At 46.5% G+C, this 20,474-nt stretch overlaps 3 protein-coding genes across 3 annotated transcripts in view; 1 reads left to right on the forward strand and 2 right to left on the reverse strand.

The window, feature by feature from the left end:
• Positions 1–12,318, forward strand: part of c1qtnf4 (C1q and TNF related 4) — a 15,972-nt gene extending 3,654 nt beyond the window's left edge. The window contains exons 2-3 of the mRNA XM_078085919.1: positions 10,017–10,378; positions 10,500–12,318. Coding sequence (XP_077942045.1) covers positions 10,022–10,378; positions 10,500–11,243 — 1,101 coding nt within the window. The 5' untranslated portion in view covers positions 10,017–10,021 and the 3' untranslated portion in view covers positions 11,244–12,318. The remainder of the gene's footprint in view (positions 1–10,016; positions 10,379–10,499) is intronic.
• A 956-nt stretch (positions 12,319–13,274) lies between these two features.
• ndufs3 (NADH:ubiquinone oxidoreductase core subunit S3) lies at positions 13,275–15,993 on the reverse strand. The gene is made up of 7 exons (XM_040164375.2): positions 15,714–15,993; positions 15,275–15,340; positions 14,748–14,845; positions 14,337–14,486; positions 14,110–14,235; positions 13,893–14,012; positions 13,275–13,552 (listed from the first exon to the last, which is right to left on the reverse strand). Exons 1-7 carry the CDS (start codon positions 15,766–15,768, stop codon positions 13,370–13,372), a joined length of 798 nt encoding a protein of 265 aa, XP_040020309.1. The 5' UTR covers positions 15,769–15,993; the 3' UTR covers positions 13,275–13,369.
• A 711-nt stretch (positions 15,994–16,704) lies between these two features.
• Positions 16,705–20,461, reverse strand: ptpmt1 (protein tyrosine phosphatase mitochondrial 1). Its single transcript, XM_040164384.2, has 4 exons — positions 18,876–20,461; positions 18,030–18,110; positions 17,440–17,631; positions 16,705–17,240 (listed from the first exon to the last, which is right to left on the reverse strand). The coding sequence occupies exons 1-4, from the start codon at positions 19,020–19,022 to the stop codon at positions 17,112–17,114; spliced, it is 549 nt and encodes a 182-aa protein (XP_040020318.1). The 5' UTR covers positions 19,023–20,461; the 3' UTR covers positions 16,705–17,111.
• Positions 20,462–20,474: the final 13 nt, after the last annotated feature.

Consider the following 20,474-nt stretch of genomic DNA (forward strand, 5'->3'; position numbering starts at 1 on the left):
CTCATTTACTGTTTGTTTGTTCATGTACCGATAACTTAATCGGAGCGAATACAACACATTATGTTTAAGCCCTCAAGGGATTATCCATTATAATGGGGAACGTCTGTCTCTGTTGCTCCTCTGGTGGATTACTCCTTGTTGAGTGTCAGTAGGTGGGATAGCAGCTCTAAAAGAGAAGCCCCTTGATTCTGAGGATCTGAGAATAAAAGCTGACGCGTCGTTGATGTTTTGGATCAAAGGAACTCGTCCTGCTGCGCTGGAATGAATCTCAGCCGTCCACCTGTTGGCTATCGAGCACACTGAGATATCTCTGATATTCCTTTTTATTGCTGTGTGAATCTCCAAGTGAGACTCCATCACTGTCTCCTGGTGTCCCTCGTCTCCTCTCTGCTCGAGTCTTCTTCTGCAGGAGGTTCTCCTCTGAACTCTGCAAGACCACGTTTGCGGAGATCTTAGACATGGATCTGCCTCCGTCAACGAGCTCACACCTCCGTGTCTCCTTCTGGCTTTTCCGTATTGCTTCTTTTCCTTTCACTCCGGTCTCCACCCGATCAGGTCTCCACCCGTCCAGGTCTTCAGCCATCTGGGTCTCCACAGCTAACAGCCCCGTGAAAAGTGCTGAGGATAAAGAGGGAGGAGGAGGAGAAGGAGGAGGGGGACTAATGAGGAGGACCGCAGCATGAGTCTGTCACTGCACCGTCAGATAACACCACCCCACCCCTTCCCCTTTACCCCATCCCTTTGATATCTGGTCCCAAGTGACCAGGTCGCTCGATCGCCAGATTGTAGCATCTCCTGCTTTTGTATCCTTAGTGCACTCGTAGAGGAGTGAGGAGGAGAAGGAGGAGGAGGAGGGGGAGGACGGGTGGTGTCACAAAGCCAAAGGCGGAATGGAGAGAAGATCCAGCAATGAGAAAGGTTTGGAGGGTGGAGGTGTTTATTTTAGCTGATTCCCCCCCCAAGAAAAGGAGCGTGGAGCTGCAGCGTGACTCACCTCCCTCACACATATTCCTCCAATAGAAGAACGTAAAGGAGAACATTCTGATAACATGTGAAAAGCAAACAGTATTGTTTTTAACATTTCTCACAGCGTCAGAGATGTTTACGACCAACTGTGTCGACGGCGTAACGCGTCATGTGGAGAAGTTGTTGAAACTTAAAATTACAATAGAACATAAAGTATTTTCAGCCGAACCATTTTAATAAATACAAAAAGACTAACGTTGAGTGTTGTATAACTAATAATAGTAATAAAAGTAAAAATTAAACGTAATATCATAGAAAGAAAAATGAGTCCAAACATATTTTGTGTGTTCTGTTAAACTTGGTATATTGAAATAAAAAGCATTTTATTATTTGAAGCAATTTGTATACCAATGTAATCATGTTACATTACATGCTGCCTCATTATATATTTTAAATATATGTTTACAGAGCAGGAAGCAAATGCGTCAGAGTCTTTTAGTTCAAGTTTAGGATGTTTGCAGCTCGGACGTCTGGATGTAAATCAGTGAGCTCATAAATGTTTATGAGGCATTAGTGCTTCGTGTTGTTATTCCTCCCCGAAAGAAACAGAATTAAATGCAACAAAATGCTTTTGTAAGTCAAAGAAGAAAAGAGAAGCCGTCATCTCGCTGCTCCATTTCCCTGATTAACGTGGCAGCTGTTGTTGTTACACAGCATCGCTTTCTGCTGATGCTCATTAATCCTTCGGTAGCTCAATGAATGCGTGTGCGCGTGCGTGTGCGTGTGCGTGTGTGACCTTCAGGTAAAAGCAGCACACGCATACGTCTGATCATTCAGACCGGGTCTGGATTTTATTTTGAAATAACTCAGCAGGTTGCGGATGAGCAGGCTTTTGAAGGCTGCCCGGGACCCGCCGGTGCTGCCGGCGAGGGGCACCAATGGCGTCTGTATTTCCCGACGTTGTCGGGAGCGCTGCGGTGCATCACCGTAGAAAACACAGCGCCGCGCTTTGAAACAGTTCTAGCTGGTTCCGGTACCGTGTTTTCTTTTCTTTTGTCGATCTAGAACCTGGTTTAGAAAAACCCAGAGGCAGCGTGAAGGGAATCTATAAATATAAAGCAGGCAACAAAGGGTGTTTCAGTTCAGGCTGCAGGAGCCTGCTGTCACTTCTCCCGCTCAGAAACAGGCGACTGTGAAGAATAACAATCGGAAAGGAACAAACACCAGTTGCAGCACTTCGGTGAAACGTTATTAAATAAACCTATGAAGAGATTCACGGCTGGAAGAGGACCGACTAGCGGGATCCTGCCGCTCGGGCGGTTTGTCCGAGGTCAACTGTTGTTTGTCCTCAGAGGCTCTTTCTGTTCAGTAAAAGGTTTTTCGGCCTCTCATGGACTCCTATAGGACCAGAGGAGTCGCCCCCTGCTGGTCACGGCAGAGAATGCAGGTCTATGGTTTATTCTTGTCACTTCAGTTTACTGCCTTGCTTTCACTGGCAGACATTTATGTTTAGGGCTTTTATTTTGAAACGTGAGAAGGGAAGCAGTGGATCTGATCCACGCCCCTTTTTTCAGGGTTAAAAACTACACCTTCTGGTTGGAGGTTAAATCTTGTGTTCTCTGTGAAAGCAGTTGAAGAACATTCCAACTGCTTAGATGCTAAACAACAGCATGAAAAGAAAAGCCTTTGCGGTGAGAAAATATTTATTCATAACACCAGACCAACCCTTTGCTGTCCATCTCACTAGACGTGGATATTTTGACATTTTGAAGTGCGATGTGTGAACATTTCTAAATTCGTCCTGGGAGGTTTCTTGAGTTGGAATCGGTCAGTTGCTCCTGAGAGAAACAGGTAACACACACTTGGATTCTTTTATGAAAGATGTGGAAAGCTTCTGGAATGTACCAGCGGGGTTGTGCATCTTCTGCGTGTGTCCCACAGTGAAATCAACTCATTATAGACTCTTGTACCTCAAGTAAATGAGGACGACTTAAGAGTACGATGCCTTAAAGCTGCATTTTCTCTCCTGACCACCAGGGGGCGACGCCTCTTGTCCTATAGAGGCCTATGAGACAATGACTCATGATTGATTTATGATTTATTGCCTTAGTAAACATGGTTTGCTACCAAAGACGTGCACAGCGTCACTAAACCGCCTCCCCTGGAATTCTAAATGTGTCTCCAGCTGGAGACGACGTCCACTTCCCTCATAGAGTCTGTGGACAGTTTATGACCTCGTCCACGCGCAAACATGTTTTTCTGCACTTTTTAATTCCGTGCACACAGCTTTCAAACCACCTGCGCCTAAAGCATCAGGACCAAGAACAGACCCGTTCACTTTCATTTTCTCTACCACAACGTCAACGGCGACTTTATCTTTCCTTTGGAGGCCCGTTTGTTTCCATCTGAGGATGAAAGTCCAGGAAATAAACAACGAGACGGCCCCAACGTGTCGATGGCGTGACCCCCACAGCGAGGAGGATGAGCTGCTGGTTCTGTGTCTCTGAGGCTTTACGCAGTCGTTCTAACAGACATATTCATATTCAGAGGGCGCTTCACTGGAGATGGCAGTGCCCCCCCCCCCCCCTTGTTGGGAGATGGCCGGTCGGCTCTGAGCTCCACAATGGGCGGTTTGTGACGGCTGAACGTGGACCTTTTCTGCCTCGACACAAATGATGTTTGATGATTGGCGTGTCGGACTAAACGCCCGGAAAGGTTGGATTCTTAACTAAAGATCATAGTAACAATACTGTATAGTCCTGAATGTGAATGGAATACAGAGGCGATCTTGCAGAGCCCTTTGGCCTCTGCTGAGATGAGAACATGGGCTTTAATCTCTCGCTCGTGGAACAATTATGGAGCTTAAGGTGATTTAAACATATTCAAGTGGTTCAGGGAGTTTCACCAAAGCCTCGAAAGATATTCATTCATCAATAAAGAGTGAGTATAAATAAGTTTACGTATAGCCAGTTCTCTATAGTCAGAACAACTATTCTGCAGAATTGATTTTTGATATGTGTCTATACGTGTGAACGAGTGACATGCAGTTCGGTTACAGACCCACAATGCAAAGCACCGAAAATACAGTCAACATGGTGACACAATGCAAAGGCACAAGGACGCTGCCCACCGATCAGATACAAAGACGCAGAACGTGTTAATTGGTGTTGGTGGTCGAGACCGTGCTAAGCTACGCTAACTGTCCCCTGCTGCAGAGACACGGGACTCAAACAGTCTTTGCAAATGAGCATTCATCCCTTTTATCTGAACGTGTGAGTGTGTGTGTGTGAGTGTGTGTGAGTGTGACTGTGTGTGTGACTGTGTGTGAGTGTGAGTGTGTGTGTGTGTTTGTGTGTGTGTGTGTGTGTGTGTTTGTGTGTGTGTGTGTGTGTGTGTGTGTGTCCGATCTCTTGCTTTGGTGGATTGTTCTTTTTTGGGCGTCAGAAATCGTGCTCGGCTGCACAACGGAACAATGCTTCTCTCTGTGTGGCTTTGATCTGATGAGAGGGGGAGATGGAAGGAGGGGGGTGAGGGGGTGAGGGGGTGAGGGGGGGCGGTGAGGTTACACGCTTGCCTCACCGATAGTGAAACAGCCGCTCCAGAGAACCGATTTGATCTCTGCTCAAACAAAGAGCTTATGATGTAAACAGAGTGAATATTTTTAAATGAGTTGAATGAGCTTAATTAATTATTTACTAATTAAGTAATTAATTTAGTGAACAAACCACAATAAGAGGACTCAAATCCTGGTTCCACTTTGTGGAGCATTTTCACGTCTCTGACGTGAACACCTGGAGACATTAAACATTAACATTAATCACAGGTGTTACTAATGTTAGAGCGCACGCACACCAGCACCGTCACACAAATGGATTAGAGATTGACCTAAAAGTTACGACCCGATGTTTTAAAAGCTGACGAAATCCGCTATGACAACATGTGATTCTTTACGATGTTTGAGGAGTAAAGTGATCTAAAGACGAGGACATTAAACATGTGATGCTTTGTGATGTTTGAGGAGTAAAGTGATCTAAAGACGAGGACATTTAACATGTGATGCTTTGTGATGTTTGAGGAGTAAAGTGGTCGACAGACGTGGACATTTAACATGTGATGTTTGGGGAGTAAAGTGATCTAAAGACAAGGACATTTAACACGTGATGCTTTGTGATGTTTGAGGAGTAAAGTGGTCGACAGACGTGGACATTTAACATGTGATGTTTGAGGAGTAAAGTGATCTAAAGACAAGGACATTTAACACGTGATGCTTTGTGATGTTTGAGGAGTAAAGTGGTCTAAAGACGTGGACATTTAACATGTGATGCTTTGTGATGTTTAAGGAGTAAAGTGGTCGACAGACGTGGACATTTAACATGTGATGTTTGGGGAGTAAAGTGATCTAAAGACAAGGACATTTAACACGTGATGCTTTGTGATGTTTGAGGAGTAAAGTGGTCGACAGACGTGGACATTTAACATGTGATGTTTGAGGAGTAAAGTGATCTAAAGACAAGGACATTTAACACGTGATGCTTTGTGATGTTTGAGGAGTAAAGTGGTCGACAGACGTGGACATTTAACATGTGATGTTTGAGGAGTAAAGTGATCTAAAGACAAGGACATTTAACACGTGATGCTTTGTGATGTTTGAGGAGTAAAGTGGTCTAAAGACAAGGACATTTAACACGTGATGCTTTGTGATGTTTGAGGAGTAAAGTGATCTAAAGACAAGGACATTTAACACGTGATGCTTTGTGATGTTTGAGGAGTAAAGTGGTCTAAAGACAAGGACATTTAACATGTGATGCTTTGTGATGTTTGAGGAGTAAAGTGGTCGACAGACGTGGACATTTAACATGTGATGTTTGAGGAGTAAAGTGATCTAAAGACAAGGACATTTAACACGTGATGCTTTGTGATGTTTGAGGAGTAAAGTGGTCGACAGACGTGGACATTTAACATGTGATGTTTGAGGAGTAAAGTGATCTAAAGACAAGGACATTTAACACGTGATGCTTTGTGATGTTTGAGGAGTAAAGTGGTCTAAAGACAAGGACATTTAACACGTGATGCTTTGTGATGTTTGAGGAGTAAAGTGATCTAAAGACAAGGACATTTAACACGTGATGCTTTGTGATGTTTGAGGAGTAAAGTGGTCTAAAGACAAGGACATTTAACATGTGATGCTTTGTGATGTTTGAGGAGTAAAGTGGTCGACAGACGTGGACATTTAACACGTGATGCTTTGTGATGTTTGAGGAGTAAAGTGGTCGACAGACGTGGACATTTAACACGTGATGCTTTGTGATGTTTGAGGAGTAAAGTGGTCGACAGACGTGGACATTTAACATGTGATGTTTGAGGAGTAAAGTGATCTAAAGACAAGGACATTTAACACGTGATGCTTTGTGATGTTTGAGGAGTAAAGTGATCTAAAGACGAGGACATTTAACACGTGATGCTTTGTGATGTTTGAGGAGTAAAGTGGTCAAAGGACGAGGACATCGGGGCGGTTCCACTCGTCCTCTTAACAGGACATTTTGTTTTGATGCCTCCTGGTGTTTTGGATCGTAACTCAACCAGCAGACTGCTGAGCGTAGCGAGTACAAACAAAGCTCCTCTACACACACTCCTCATGCATTGCAACGTTATGTAGGACACACACACAACTCCTGAACTCACAAATCGCACTATAATAGACACAAACACACACAAACGCACACACAGTCGCACATTTCTTCTCCAAAAGCAACCTACACACACGCCCTCCCACTCAACAAACATATTTAGGCCACACACACACACAAACACACACACACACACACTTTTACTGTACGTCCACTGCAAAGTAACACACAGCAGCCAAACGACCTCCCACACATTCACACTTCTTTCCACTTCCACTCCATCCAACATTTCTTGTTTTTGTGCCATTTTTCTCCGTCTCTTTCCCGAGCTTCCTCCGGCCGTCCCGCCTTTCATCCCCGTCTCAATCATCAGTTATTGATCCGTCTCCGGGGAGGAGGGACCCGCCCCTCTCCGTCCTCTATTTTTAGACGTAGCTCAGTGGGAGACACGACGTCCAGCTCAGGTTCAGCTGTGACCGGATGAAAGACAATAAGCATTGAAGAGTTGAAGTGAGGCGCAGCCACAGGTTGGAATTTTAACTTTGGTATAAAAAGTAATTGATGGAACATCAAAGGTTTCTCTTCACACACCTGGTGTACTTTGAAAAATGCATGAAGGTCAAATCTGAAAATGAGGCCGACCTTTTGGAGACCGAAGGAGGTGCACTTTTTCGAAGACCTGGATCCACTCGGCAGACAGAACTGTTTATTTGAACACACAGGTAGATGGAGGTTGACACTGGGGAGGCTGGATGCCGGATGCTGGAGCTCCGGAGGGGAACTGGCGAGGCGGGAAGAAGAGCTGGTCGAGGCGGAGGAGCAGGACACAGAGTAAAACTGGGGAAGAAGCAGACGGCTGGGAGTTAAATCCTGGACAGCAATACCAGCACTAATAGTTAAGCAATAAAATACTGTTCGAAAGAACAGCCGCCGGGAAGCAGATTACCACAAGAGTAACTGACGAAGTGGCGAAGACTGGGAGATCAGACCGGGCTTAAATACTGGAGGCGAGTGGAGGCAATCAAGAAGATCAGCAGCAGGAATTGCTTGAAGATCTCAACTAGACCAGCTGACAACCAGGAGGGGGGAGAGGAAAAAACTCAAAAGACAGACAGACAGACCCAACACCAGGCAGCCATCTCCAGTTAAAGACCATAAAGGAGAGGATGCTTTTGGGCGGGGCTTAATCTGATTGACAGGTTAGTGATGATCAAAATCCCAAAAGTGGTGTTATTCAAAGTAAGAGATCTCAATACTACTGAAAAGTATGAAAAGGACACAATCCTGCAATCGTGCTCTGAACACAGCTGACATTCTGCAGGGTTGTGTTTTTCCCAGCAGGCATTGCAGCAGACCTCCACCCTTCACTTCACATGTGACGCACACACACACACACACACACACACACACACCGGCCTCCCCACGCTGCAGGCCTTCATCAGCAGCACCGCGGGGGGGCTCCCCGTCCACGCCGACAGTGATCGCTGCTCTGAGACCGCCTCGCTCTCCTGACGCCACCGGGGTCAGCGAGGCCGACCGCCGCCACGTCCTTCACCACGACGCCTTCAGTCTTTTTCTGTATTCCATCAAAGTGGGAAATCAATGGACATATAACACGGGGCTCCTCTTGAAGCATCAACAGCATCCCAAACTAAACTAAATTAGTTATATGCAACATATGCAACACAATGTGACCCATCAAAAGTATATACGGTTATTATTATTTAAGAAGCGCATAATACCGTGTGATAGTCCTATTAAATGATGAGGCATGTAGGTAGTGTGAGTTTTAAAATGTGCTTAGCTCCCATGGGTGCTCATTACGGGCGAGATTGTCTGATCCTTTCTTTCCTTGCTGTTTGAACTGAAGCGTCAGACGGTCGGCGCGACGACTTTTTAGCTGCCGCCATTACGCAGACACACCAACACACTCCTCTTCGGCGCGGCGTTTTGCCGTTTGGGATGTCTGCAGTGCAGCGTCCTCCGCTCTTGCAGAATTGATTCCTCCTCCCTGCTGCTGCAGAGCCAAAGAATCCAGACTAAAAACACTCAGCTGTGCCTCGTGCACAATTAACCGCCGGAATCACCTCCCAATTAAAAAGAGGTGGATTTAGAATAAAACACACAAACAGAACATTTCGTTCCAACAGTAAGTAACTGCAAGGCTTTGTTAGTGATGCATCGCTACTATGACAACACACAACAATATACAAAACACATAGAATAGTACATCTGTTTGAGCTGCATTCTGTGCAGTGACCAGCAGGGGGCGACTCCTCTGCTCCCATAGACGTCTATGAGGAAATGATTCTACTTCTCTGTAGTGACCAGCAGGGGGCGACTCCTCTGCTCCCATAGACGTCTATGAGGAAATGACTCTACTTCTCTGTAGTGACCAGCAGGGGGCGACTCCTCTGCTCCCATAGACGTCTATGAGGAAATGACTCTACTTCTCTGTAGTGACCAGCAGGGGGCGACTCCTCTGCTCCCATAGACGTCTATGAGGAAATGACTCTACTTCTCTGTAGTGACCAGCAGGGGGCGACTCCTCTGCTCCCATAGACGTCTATGAGGAAATGACTCTACTTCTCTGTAGTGACCAGCAGGGGGCGACTCCTCTGCTCCCATAGACGTCTATGAGGAAATGACTCTAATTCTCTCTTGATTTATTCCCTCAGTAAACATTGTAAACATGAGTTTATGGTCTCAGTCTCTAGTTTCAAGTCTTCTTCAACACAACATGATGCTCATTTAGAAGCAGGAGATGCTTTAGGGCGGGGCTTACTGTGACTGACAGGTTGGCAAGGGATGACACACCCCCATATATGAGTTATGAATGATAGAACGTTTTTTGTGGTTCTATAAATTTTACTAGTCATTGAAATGTTTTTTACATTGTATTTTTTTTAAATTGTATTTTACTAGTCATTGAAAAGAGGATAAAATCCTGTTAACTGCCCCTGAAGGCATTTATCTGGTGTAATTTATAAAGTATTGAACATGTGTGCATAAAACAAAGTGTGATTCATCACAGCGCTTCTCTTCTGTGGCTTCTTGAAGTACTCCTGATAACACCGGATGTGGCAGTGAGGATGTTCTGAAAGGTTCCTGGAAGCATCGATCCACTCTGCTAATAATCAATACATGAGGACTATTGGGAATAAGCTCAACATAAAAAAGGCGTTATCGTCGTGGGGTTGGATTAACAGTGTGTTGTCTTCCTATTGGTTCATCAGAGGGGACAATGAGACAGTTTGTCTTTTTTGTCAAGATGAGAGAATGAGATGAGAGAAAGTAAAAATATCTACAACATAGTTGGTTTTAACATAAAGGTGTATTTGGATGTTAACGCCATGGAGGTGACCTCCACGTCGCTCTGCAGCAGCTTCTTTCCATCACTAACAAAACGCTTTCGTCCCGCAGACGCCATGCTGCTCCCGGCGGTCGCTCTGATTGGCCTGCTGTGCCTGGGCCACGCCCCCCGCGCGCTGGGATTGGCCCGGCTGTCGGAGGACGCGGAGCTGCGCTCGGCCTTCTCGGTGGCGCGCACCAACAGCATGGAGGGCGGGCCCAAGATGACCGTGACCTTCGACGCCGTCTACGTCAACATCGGCGGGGACTTCGACCCCAAAGCCGGCCTGTTCCGCTGCCGCGTGGCGGGCGCGTACTACTTCTCCTTCACGGTGGGGAAGTTCCCCCACAAGGACCTGTCCGTCATGCTGATGAAGAACCGGAACGAGGTGCAGGCCATCGTGTACGAGGAGAACGCCGGCGAGGAGCGGAAGGTGGGTAGGCGCAGTCCTCATCCTTCTGGCCGGGGTCGTGCAAATTCCCCCAGAATGCCGAGCGGGCTGACGGGGTTGCGGCTGGTGTGCGGACGTGAATCCCTCTTCTCCGCCCCCTCAGGTGCAGAGCCAGAGCGTCATGCTGCAGCTGGAGTTCGGCGACACCGTGTGGCTCCGTCTCCACGGCGACCCTCGCTACGCCCTCTACAGCAACACCGGCCACTACACCACCTTCAACGGCTACCTGGTCTACCCGGACACCTACGGCTTCCAGACGCACCACCACCCGCGGCCCCAGCAGCAGGACGACCAGGCGAGGGAGGCGCAGGAGGAGGATGACGAGGAGGAGGAGGAGGAGGAGGAGGAGGACGAGGCGGACGGGCAGAGATCCGCCTTCTCGGTGGGGCGCACCCAGAGCATCGTGGGGGTCAACCAGGCCGGCCTGCCGCAGCACCGCCCCGTCGGCTTCGACGCCGCCTTCGTCAACATCGGCGGCGACTTCAACGTGACGGAGGGCCTGTTCACCTGCCGCGTGGCCGGCGCCTACTACTTCTCCTTCAACGTGGGCAAGCTGCCGCAGAAGACGCTGTCCGTCAAGCTGATGAAGAACCGCCTGGAGGTGCAGGCCATGATCTACGACGACAGCCAGGGCGAGAAGGCGCTGCAGAGCCAGAGCCTGATGCTGGCGCTGAGGGCGGGCGACACCGTGTGGCTCTACTCGCACCAGAGGGACGGCTTCGGGGCGTACAGCAACCACGCCAAGTACATCACCTTCACGGGCTTCCTGGTCTACCCGGACTTCCCCAACTCCACCAGCACCGCCGGCAGCACCAGCAGCCAATCACACGCGGGCAAGAAGCCCTAGCTGCCGGGCCGGGGCAGCGGGGGACTGGACTGTGTGTGTGTGCAGAAAACCGGCCGGTCAAAGAGCCAAAGAGACGTCGGAATGAATGAATGAATGAAAATCTCCGTCCCGGGGTTTTGTCACTTTGTCACAGGCAGCGGCGGGACCCTCCCCCGACCCTTCGGCCCGCGTGGACCCGACTCTCCACATCCTGCTTCCACCTCATCCACAGACCACCTGGCTGACGCCACATCGGGATCATCAATGTTTCATGTTTCGCAGAGGAGAAATAAATCTTCAAGCTGTAGTTCGGGCTGACGGGCCGCACTGATGGGGGGAGTTGGGTGGTCCCACATGGAGGTGAGGAGCTTTGCTTTAAAGGGGAACTCTTCCTGTGATGCATCTTTGTCCTCGTCAAAGACCGTTTCTGCTCCAATGTAACAAAACAAAAACAAAATAAAAAGACATAAAAAGCGTCCCTGTCTTTGATGTTCAGAGGATGGTGGAAGTTATGACGGTCGCTCTTTTCTTCTGGAAGGCGACGAGCTGCCGGTGACGTTTGCATGAAGCTCTTTAGTGTAAAAAATAAAGTGAAATGGCCGCTGCGCTGTTGATTTGAACGAGCGTGACGCTCTGCTCCTTTTTCTCCATTTCTGTGGTCAGACTTCGTGGTGCGTGAAGCGATTTGAGTAAAACTCATCTGAAGCACTTGTGTGATGCATGATTGTAACATAAAATAGTGAATAAAAAACAAACCAGCTTTACACTGTTAAATGTGTATTTTTATTAGGTGGATCGCTTACGCAGTAACTGACGTTGTGTTGGATGTTTCTTTCTTTCTAAAGATCGACGGTCTCTTGTATTACAAACCTGGGTCAAAACATACAGTAAAACAATGCTCAGAAAAATAGGGAATTATGTGTCCCAAAAATTACAAATACAACCATGATGGAAAATTTAAATATAAAAGAATATGTATAAAAACAAAAAATATTTTGACCCAGGTGTTTGCAGAAAACTGCAAAATGTTTGAGTATTTCTTACATGTACGATGAACGCTTCAATGGAAATGTTTGACAAAATAAAAAAATGACAGTCTTTTTGTATCCATGATGTGAACGAACGATGAAATCTGCAGCTGTTAAAAGAGAATCTTCATTTTATATTTTATATCGTGTGTTGCAGCACCATCTGCTGCGTGAGAATCAACAGCAGAATAAAACATCCCCGATGCAGCGTGAAGACGGTCATAACACACAGTTACCACGTTGTGCTCAGCGCTCCACAACCAGCAGTAAAGCCTCACTGCAAGATCAGCTCCTCAGTGAGGTTGAAGGCCACCATGATCATTTAACATGGTAGCAATACCCAGCATGCACCTGTTGGGTGCGTGTGATTTGGTTCCCTGGCCAGGTTGTGCACAGAATCACTGATCAAAGCTTTGTGTGTTAAAGCTGCATTCTGTGTGGTCACCAGCAGGGGGCGACTCCTCTGCTCCCATAGACGTCTATGAGGAAATGACTCTACTTCTCTGTAGTGACCAGCAGGGGGCGACTCCTCTGCTCCCATAGAAGTCTATGAGGAAATGACTCTACTTATCTGTAGTGACCAGCAGGGGGCGACTCCTCTGCTCCCATAGACGTCTATGAGGAAATGACTCTACTTCTCTGTAGTGACCAGCAGGGGGCGACTCCTCTGCTCCCATAGACGTCTATGAGGAAATGACTCTACTTCTCTGTAGTGACCAGCAGGGGGCGACTCCTCTGCTCCCATAGACGTTTATGAGAAAATAACTACTTCTCTCTTGATGTATTCGCTCAGTAAACATGATCTATAGTTTCAGGTCTTCAATACAGCATGAGTATATTGTGAAATTGCCAAACTAAATTGAAAACCAGCAGAAAATTGTCCCAAAAGCGCAGAGATGTGCCGTTAAAACAGCAAATAATTTAAATCAAGTTTGGAATGAGATGTTCAACAACGTAGTGCAGCTGAGGTATCTGCAAACATTTGATCATAAAGACATTGAAAAAGGAACATATACACAAATGATGAGGTTTTATCACTATTTTTTATTTACATAAATATGTCAGCTGGGGTTTGTTCGGTCCCAGAATGAAACATGACAGACAAGTCAGAGGGGCGCTTCATTTCTTGTCGGGCTGGGCGGCGGCGGCGGCGTCGCCGGCCTCCAGCTTGGGCGCGGCCTCTTTGGGCTCCCGGTAGGCGGGGAACACCTCCCACGGCGTGTTCAGGTCAAACTTCCTGAACTCCTGCGACAGCTCGACGGGCTCCGCCACCACTCGCTTCACCTCGTCGTCGTAACGCACCTGCAGAGACAAGATCATTTAAAGGAATTTCACCTTTTTAATCTTTGAGAAACATCGGTGTAAATACTGTGGGGTCTTGGGGAAGTGATTTTATTCTTATTTAACAACAGAACTAGTGTTGTTGTGTGAAGTGTTCAGGCAGAAAATGACCCAAACAGAAGCAGCGTTGTGTCCAACCAGTGGCCAGAAAAAGCTAAAGCTAGCTAGCTGACTAGCCAACAGCCGGCTCTACCCCATTGGTGAGCACTTTGAGCCCAATGCCGTGTGTTATCACCATAGCAACCATCAATAATCAATCGAATTGACCACAGAACGGTTTCTCTTCCCGACGTCCGAGTACCTCCACGTATCCCGAGAGGGGGAAGTCCTTCCTGAAGGGGTGACCCTCGAAGCCGTAGTCCGTCAGAATACGCCTCAGGTCCGGGTGGTTGGCGAAGAACACGCCGAACATGTCCCAAACCTTCAGGAGACACACACACACACTTTAACGCTCAGTTCATCTGGCTGTCAGCGGAGTGTAAGACGGCGTCGGACCGGGCCCCCAGGTGGCGACTCACCTCCCTCTCGTACCAGTTAGCAGCTAAGTGGACGGAGACCGCGGAGTCCACTGGCGTCAACTCGTCCGTGTACGTCTTAATGCGCAGACGGGAGTTGTAGCGCAGCGACAGCAGGTGGTACACAATCTGTACGCACACAAGGAGAATGTTTAGATGACATCTCAGATGAAGAGGACGGCCTCCGCATACGAGCACTTTGAGTTAACTTGAGTTTGAGTGTCAGCTACCTCAAAGCGGTTCTGCCGGGATGGGATGTCGACCGCCGTCAGGTCGATCATGTTCCTGAACTGGGTGTTGGTGTGGTCCCTCAGGAAGGTGAGCACGGGGATCACCCCGTCGGGGTGGATCATCATCTCCAGCTCGTTGTAACAGGTCACCTGAACACACAAACACCTTTTTGAATATTGCATTTGAAACGCTTGAGGTGTTCGAGAGGTTGCAGCCTTGTCGACTCCAGCTGAGGCCAAGCAGCCAAAACCCGCATAAAACACTCACCCACAATCATTTACACATGAGCAAACACTATTCAGCCGGTGCCTTAGCTGATTTAAACTGCGCTTCACACACAGACGTCATATGAGAAGCGGTCACGTTGCAAGCGATGAAGAGACGACGCCTCATACGTTGTGTGAACTGACCTGGACCTGCTGGACGTATTTGGGCATCATCTCAGCCACGTACTCCCCAAACGCTGCCAGCTGGCTGTGAGTGACGGCATCCTTGGGCCTGACGGTGGCTGCGTGGAGGACAGAGGAGACCAGAGGTTATGGAGGAATCATCGAGTCAGCACATACTCATAAGTAAAGAAATAGTTTTTCCATGAGGATTGTTTGTTTGTTTAGGGGGTCATTGTACGTGACGTTGGTGTAATGATCGTCACGGTGAATATAGCAACGGGATTACAGCTTTACGCTTCTCTTCAGACAGTGCGGGTCGAACAACCCTGATTTTTTCTTTCTCACCGAACGGCTAAAAGCCCCGCCCCCCCCCCCCCCCCCCCGGTCCCCCCCCCGCTCGACCAATCCCGGGCCCGCACCTTGACCGACGCGTGCAATGATTGGCCAGAGTGAGGAGATGAACGACTGACAGCTTTAATACAAACTTCAAACTGTTTAATATCCCAGTAGCTCTTGTGCCACTGCAGCACCAGTTGGTTTGTACTCACGTCTGGTTTCGGTGATGGAGCCCTGCAGCCTCTTCTGCTGCTGGAGGACACACGAACTCTTTGCAACTGGGGAGGAAGGAAACCACAAACAACGTTGGCAGCATAAACACGCCACCGACGACCACAGAGCTGTAGCGATGTGAGCGACAGCGATGCGATGGAAGAAAACGCGCAGAACTACCGGCAACACTCGTGTCAGACCGTTAATGCCGTTCAATTCCACTGTCGCATAAAGATAACACCTACAGTACCGTCGGTGTTATTCAACCCGGCGCATGCTAACGTTAGCTTTAGCTAGCTCGAAGGTCAAACCCAACACATTTGACTGTTACAAAATAAAACCGCGTCGTTTTCACAGGCAGGAAAATACACTGGAACCGTCGCATGCTTCGCTGCGGCAGGTGGGTGAACATTTAAAAGGGGTTTCTAGTCTACTTACGGTTATAACTCCTGCCGAGACCTCCGCGGACAAACCGTACTAGCGACGCCGCCATGTTTGTTCCCAGGCGTTGTTTGCTCGGGGTGAAGACGCGGATGTTTGGCGGTCTGTCGCCTCCTGTCGGGCCGGAGGAGCAGTGCGATATTCAGCTTAACTTTCCTGCTTATAATCGGTGTTAAATAGGGGGGAATCAAAGGCACTAAAACAGTTAAGATAAAATAAGGCAAAAATATGAGACGTGTAACGTTACTTAGGAGCGCTATGCGGTTTATTGTGGGATGTCGGCGCCCCCGTGTGGACAAACGTGTAAGTGTTTCTACGCACCAGACTCCGTTTAGAAAACCCCGATTTTGCTGCAGCAGGATCTGCCTTCCACAGTCCTGGTTTTGGTTCTCCTGAGCCGCCCTTCCTTCCAGTGGACCCACCAGTAAGGCCGTATTTCATAGGGTTTGATTACGTTACTGGATCAATATTTAAGGATTTGATCATTTAAACCATTTCATACGGTTGCTGTTTGAGGTGGACCAATGTTTACTGCTTTATATAAGTTAGCATACAATAAACACTCAAGGTCAAATACCTTAAAGCTGTACTCGATTACAGTTCTTAACTGATTCACTTTAGTTTGGCTCAATCCCCGATAGATGTAATACATTCATAAAATCAATGGATGAGGAAGTCACAAACTAAAATAACTGAACTGCTTAGGTTTTGGCAACTATTAGAAGTAAAACTTTTTTTTTTTTAAAGTCTAGTTCCTATTTTTTTACCCAACGATCTTGTGATCAGAATTCATGAAACCAAATATCGTTGAGTAAACTGTGCAACGTTCACATTGAATATTGACAAATATTACTATACCGTCTATATTCCGAGGATCATGAAAAGTGTTTTGTCTGTCAGTAGATGCTCAAATGTTATCTGTTACTATACAGCACATATACAGACGTAAAATGAAAATATAAAGTAATAAAATCTTGACACGACGAGATTTAAGTGGAGCGTTTTTATTATTACAGTCAAACACACTCTGCCCCGTTGCCTGCTGGCTTCAGGAGTCACGGTATTTTTCGGGTGAAAAATTGTTCCAGAAACCCAAACAAATCATCTGTTATTACAAAAGTTTGTTTACATTTATTTCTACACCTTTAAGCCACCAGCTGGATGTGGAGTTAAAGGAAAGACGCTTTGCTTACAAAAATAATGTGATAATATTCCTTTTAGAAAATTACCAACTAAAACTTTTTTGCAGTAAAAACTTGCGAGAACATTTAAAAATGTTGGGGGAATGCACATATATTGGCCTTTTCTTTGAGGGTAAACCTTCTGAGTCGAGGCTCTGTACGAGTCCAATATCACAGCAGCAGGCCCCGCCCCCGGCCCTTAGGCCCCGCCCCCTCAGCCGGCTCGTTGGCACACCTGCTGGTAGTACCTCCTCAGCATCTCCAGCTGGGCCGAGCGCACCAGCACGTGCGGCCGGACGGACATCAGCTTCTCGCAGGCTTCCTCCGGCGTCCAGCTGTGCAGCTGTCAGCAGGACGAGTCAAAGGGGTCAGAGGGTCACGATGGGTCAGAATCTTCTGAGTTTTGATCTCTCTTTGAGGTCAAGGCGACAGTTCGGATGCATGAGGCACACAAATGACCTTTAACAACTAAAGGTGAACACACATTTTCTCCCGTTTCGGCAGACGGACCCACACGGTTTATTTATTCATCAGATACTGACCCGGATGAGGTAGGCGGCGGCCATGGTGGCGCTGCGGGAGCGCCCCGCCTTGCAGTGCACGTACACGCTGCTGCCTTGCTCTCGGTGCCGCAGGGCGAACTCCACCCCTCGGCTCAGGTTCTCCAGGCTGGGGACGCCGGTGAAGTCCGTCGTGCTCAGCCGCAGCTGCTCCACCCCCGCCGCCCGCCACTCCTGCAGACAGCGTCCGACCAATCAGATCGCTCTGGGCGTAGCATATAGAACCGTCGTGGGATCTGATTGCCCCGCATCAAACTAAAGCGCAGGGTTATTTTTTGATTTAATCCTTGTGACAAAGACAACAACTGCTCACATTAAAGAAAACTACGGCGCCAATTTATTATAGAAACGTTTGTGGATTAATTTTCAGCTGACTGATTAATTCATTATTTGTCTATTTGCTTTTCACAGTTTAAAGCAAATCACATCACCAACAGTTGAACTGACTTTCAGCATCTGCGAGGAAAGAAAAGGACACCTTAAACCGTCTGTTTCAATAGCGTACTTGGTTAGAATAATAGTTAGAATCCAGCTGGGATCGCATCCTAATAAAGGGAATAAAGGGAACTCACCTCGGCTGAGTTGCAGAAGTATTTGGTCTCGTACTCCTCGTTCATGGTGATGACCCCTCGGACGTTTTCCGCTTCTACCAACTGAAAAAACACCGGAAACGACACCAAGCGTCAGCTAGTGGGCCAGAATAAAAGCAGACATGTGGATACCTGCAGAATTAAACTGGAATACAACAACTAAAAGTCTACGAGACCCTCCAACTGTCGCCTTATATTACAACCGGTGTATTCTTTAAAAACGGGACCACTCGTACCCGTACGGGGGTCATGTGTGATGTCATTCAAGTCCCTCGATCAGCCAGAAGCTTTTTAACAGCAAAACATGTATCCAAATGTATATTTTTTTTTATGCATTTGTTGCATTAATGATATTTAAATATGTAAATAATTAAGTTATTCTCACCAAATTGTACAAATGGTGAAATATATATATATGATTTTATATTTACAATATAAAACGTATGTTTCTCTTGTTGTTTTTTTCACATAACTAAGAAAACATTTTTTAAACAGGCTTGGCAACTTAGTTAAATACTTAATATTCCGGTTGACCCTTTAACTCGCGCGACATTCAACATGCAAACGTTTACTTTTGTAAAAAGGACTTTTAATATTTTCACACGTGTCATTTTATTTGGATAGTTAAATAAAAAACAAAATCACAACAAAGATACTGATTTCACAGTGAGCCAGAAAGAAAACATCAATATTAAAATACTCTCTGAAGACGCAAAAGATACTGATTAACTGAAACACTTGTTACAAGATAAACGGCGACAACGTGACCAACATTACTCCTTTTTTTACCGAATCGAAAGTACCTGGACGTGCGCGTTAGAGACGCACCTGTCTGGTGATGGACCGGAACGGGAGCGCGCCCAGGACCACGGTGTCGTCCACCCGGTCGAACCAGCGCCTCGACGTCATCTTCTCCATGGCGACGGTGTAGGCCAACGTCGGGTAGAAGAGCAGCCGCGCGAGCGCGCCGGACATGGCTGCAGTCCGGGGGGGCGGCGGGCGGGGGGCGGGCGGCTTCCTACCGGGACGACGACGGTTCGCTTTCGGGGGGAGACGCACAGCAGCGAGCGCGTCTGAGCTGAAAGGTGGAAACGTCCCGGAGAGTAAGGTGCGCTTCCTTTACGGCAGGCGGACCCAGTTAGGAGTCGGACTTCCGGCGCGGCTCCTTCAGAATAAAATCCGTGACTTCCACAAAAATGGTTCTTCGTAAGTTTTAGTTTGTAGTAAAAAGTTTGGATTTAATTATTATATTTCTACCAAAGGTTTACCAAGGTTCAACAACAAGCAAAACCATTAAATAAATGGACAACATGTTACTTTGTACCGCAGTTTATAGTGTATATAGACAGATGCTGGTGCGTAGTTAAATGATTGTAAATGCTGCTTAAATAAAAACCGAATCTATAAACTATAATGCTCTCTGTTTTGGAGTATGACAATTGTTTGTTGCTGATGCTTAAGATAATAATGAAATGAAAAAAATTGGAATAAATATAAATAAAAAAACTGATTTGGCTTGGCTACTTACCATCTTAAAAGTCCATTAATCCTGACGGCATGTGGTTAATTAACATTAACTTTTAAATGGGACACCAACCATAACATTTGCAGCGACACATTTTATTCTGACTAGACCGAAAATAGACTAAATACATTTTTACAAACACAGGAGAAAAACATTTTAATACATTAATAAAGACAAGAGTACAATCCAGCAAAATTATTATCAAAATCAAGAATATATATTTTTCTTGTCCCCTTATTTGTAGGAATTTGCTCTTTTTCTTGCTTATCACCTTTGTACTTATGTTCTTCCCAGTTTTGGTTAGAATAAATTCCCTACATTTTCATTTTGGTTATGCAGGAAATAAGTTAGAAGAATATTCTGTAAACCCGTTACCTATGAACCCCTTTCACCTTAGACACAGACTTCTCATGATAAACATTATCATCTAATTTAATCATCATTTAATTGATATCATAAACCCCACTGAGTCACATGACCTCACACAAGCAAACTGGCCAATATTTAACCTGAATGTTGAAGTCAGCTGGTCACGTGACCTCAAATCAGCAGACCTTTCTTGCTGTTATCTTCCTGGTGATTGCGTTGGGAGTCTGTTGCGGTTGTAAATTGTTGCTCTCAAATCAATGCTTAAATCTTTAAGACCTTAAATCAGGGGAACCTCGAAGGCTTCAAGGACAATATTCTCTTGGCTTCGCTTGACACGAAAACATTTGTAAAAAAAGGATAAATAATGTCACACGTTTTTTAAATGAATGAGATAATTTTGAGTTCTTTGCAAACGCCAACATGTACCATAAAAAAAGGATAGAAATCTGTGTCAGTAACCATTTACCTTATTTCAGTGAACTAAGTGTGATGAAGTGGAGTCCTTACATGACCAGGACCTGAAATATGTATAA

This window comes from Gasterosteus aculeatus, chromosome 12, assembly GCF_964276395.1.
Source record: "Gasterosteus aculeatus chromosome 12, fGasAcu3.hap1.1, whole genome shotgun sequence".
Taxonomy (NCBI): domain Eukaryota; kingdom Metazoa; phylum Chordata; class Actinopteri; order Perciformes; family Gasterosteidae; genus Gasterosteus; species Gasterosteus aculeatus.

Bases quoted from the DNA above. Each gene is read 5' to 3' on its own strand.
- ndufs3 (XM_040164375.2), bottom strand. From the start codon at position 15,768: ATGGCGGCGTCGCTAGTACGGTTTGTCCGCGGAGGTCTCGGCAGGAGT. The intron at 14,236-14,336 runs GTAGCTGACACT...GTGTGCGTACAG, and splicing joins CCCGGCAGAACCGCTTTGAG to ATTGTGTACCACCTGCTGTC. The intron at 14,013-14,109 runs GTGAGTCGCCAC...TGTCTCCTGAAG, and splicing joins CTAACTGGTACGAGAGGGAG to GTTTGGGACATGTTCGGCGT.
- ptpmt1 (XM_040164384.2), bottom strand. From the start codon at position 19,022: ATGTCCGGCGCGCTCGCGCGGCTGCTCTTCTACCCGACGTTGGCCTAC. The intron at 18,111-18,875 runs GTGCGTCTCTAA...GTGTTTTTTCAG, and splicing joins TCCGGTCCATCACCAGACAG to TTGGTAGAAGCGGAAAACGT. The intron at 17,632-18,029 runs GTGAGTTCCCTT...CGCTGTCTGCAG, and splicing joins ACTTCTGCAACTCAGCCGAG to GAGTGGCGGGCGGCGGGGGT.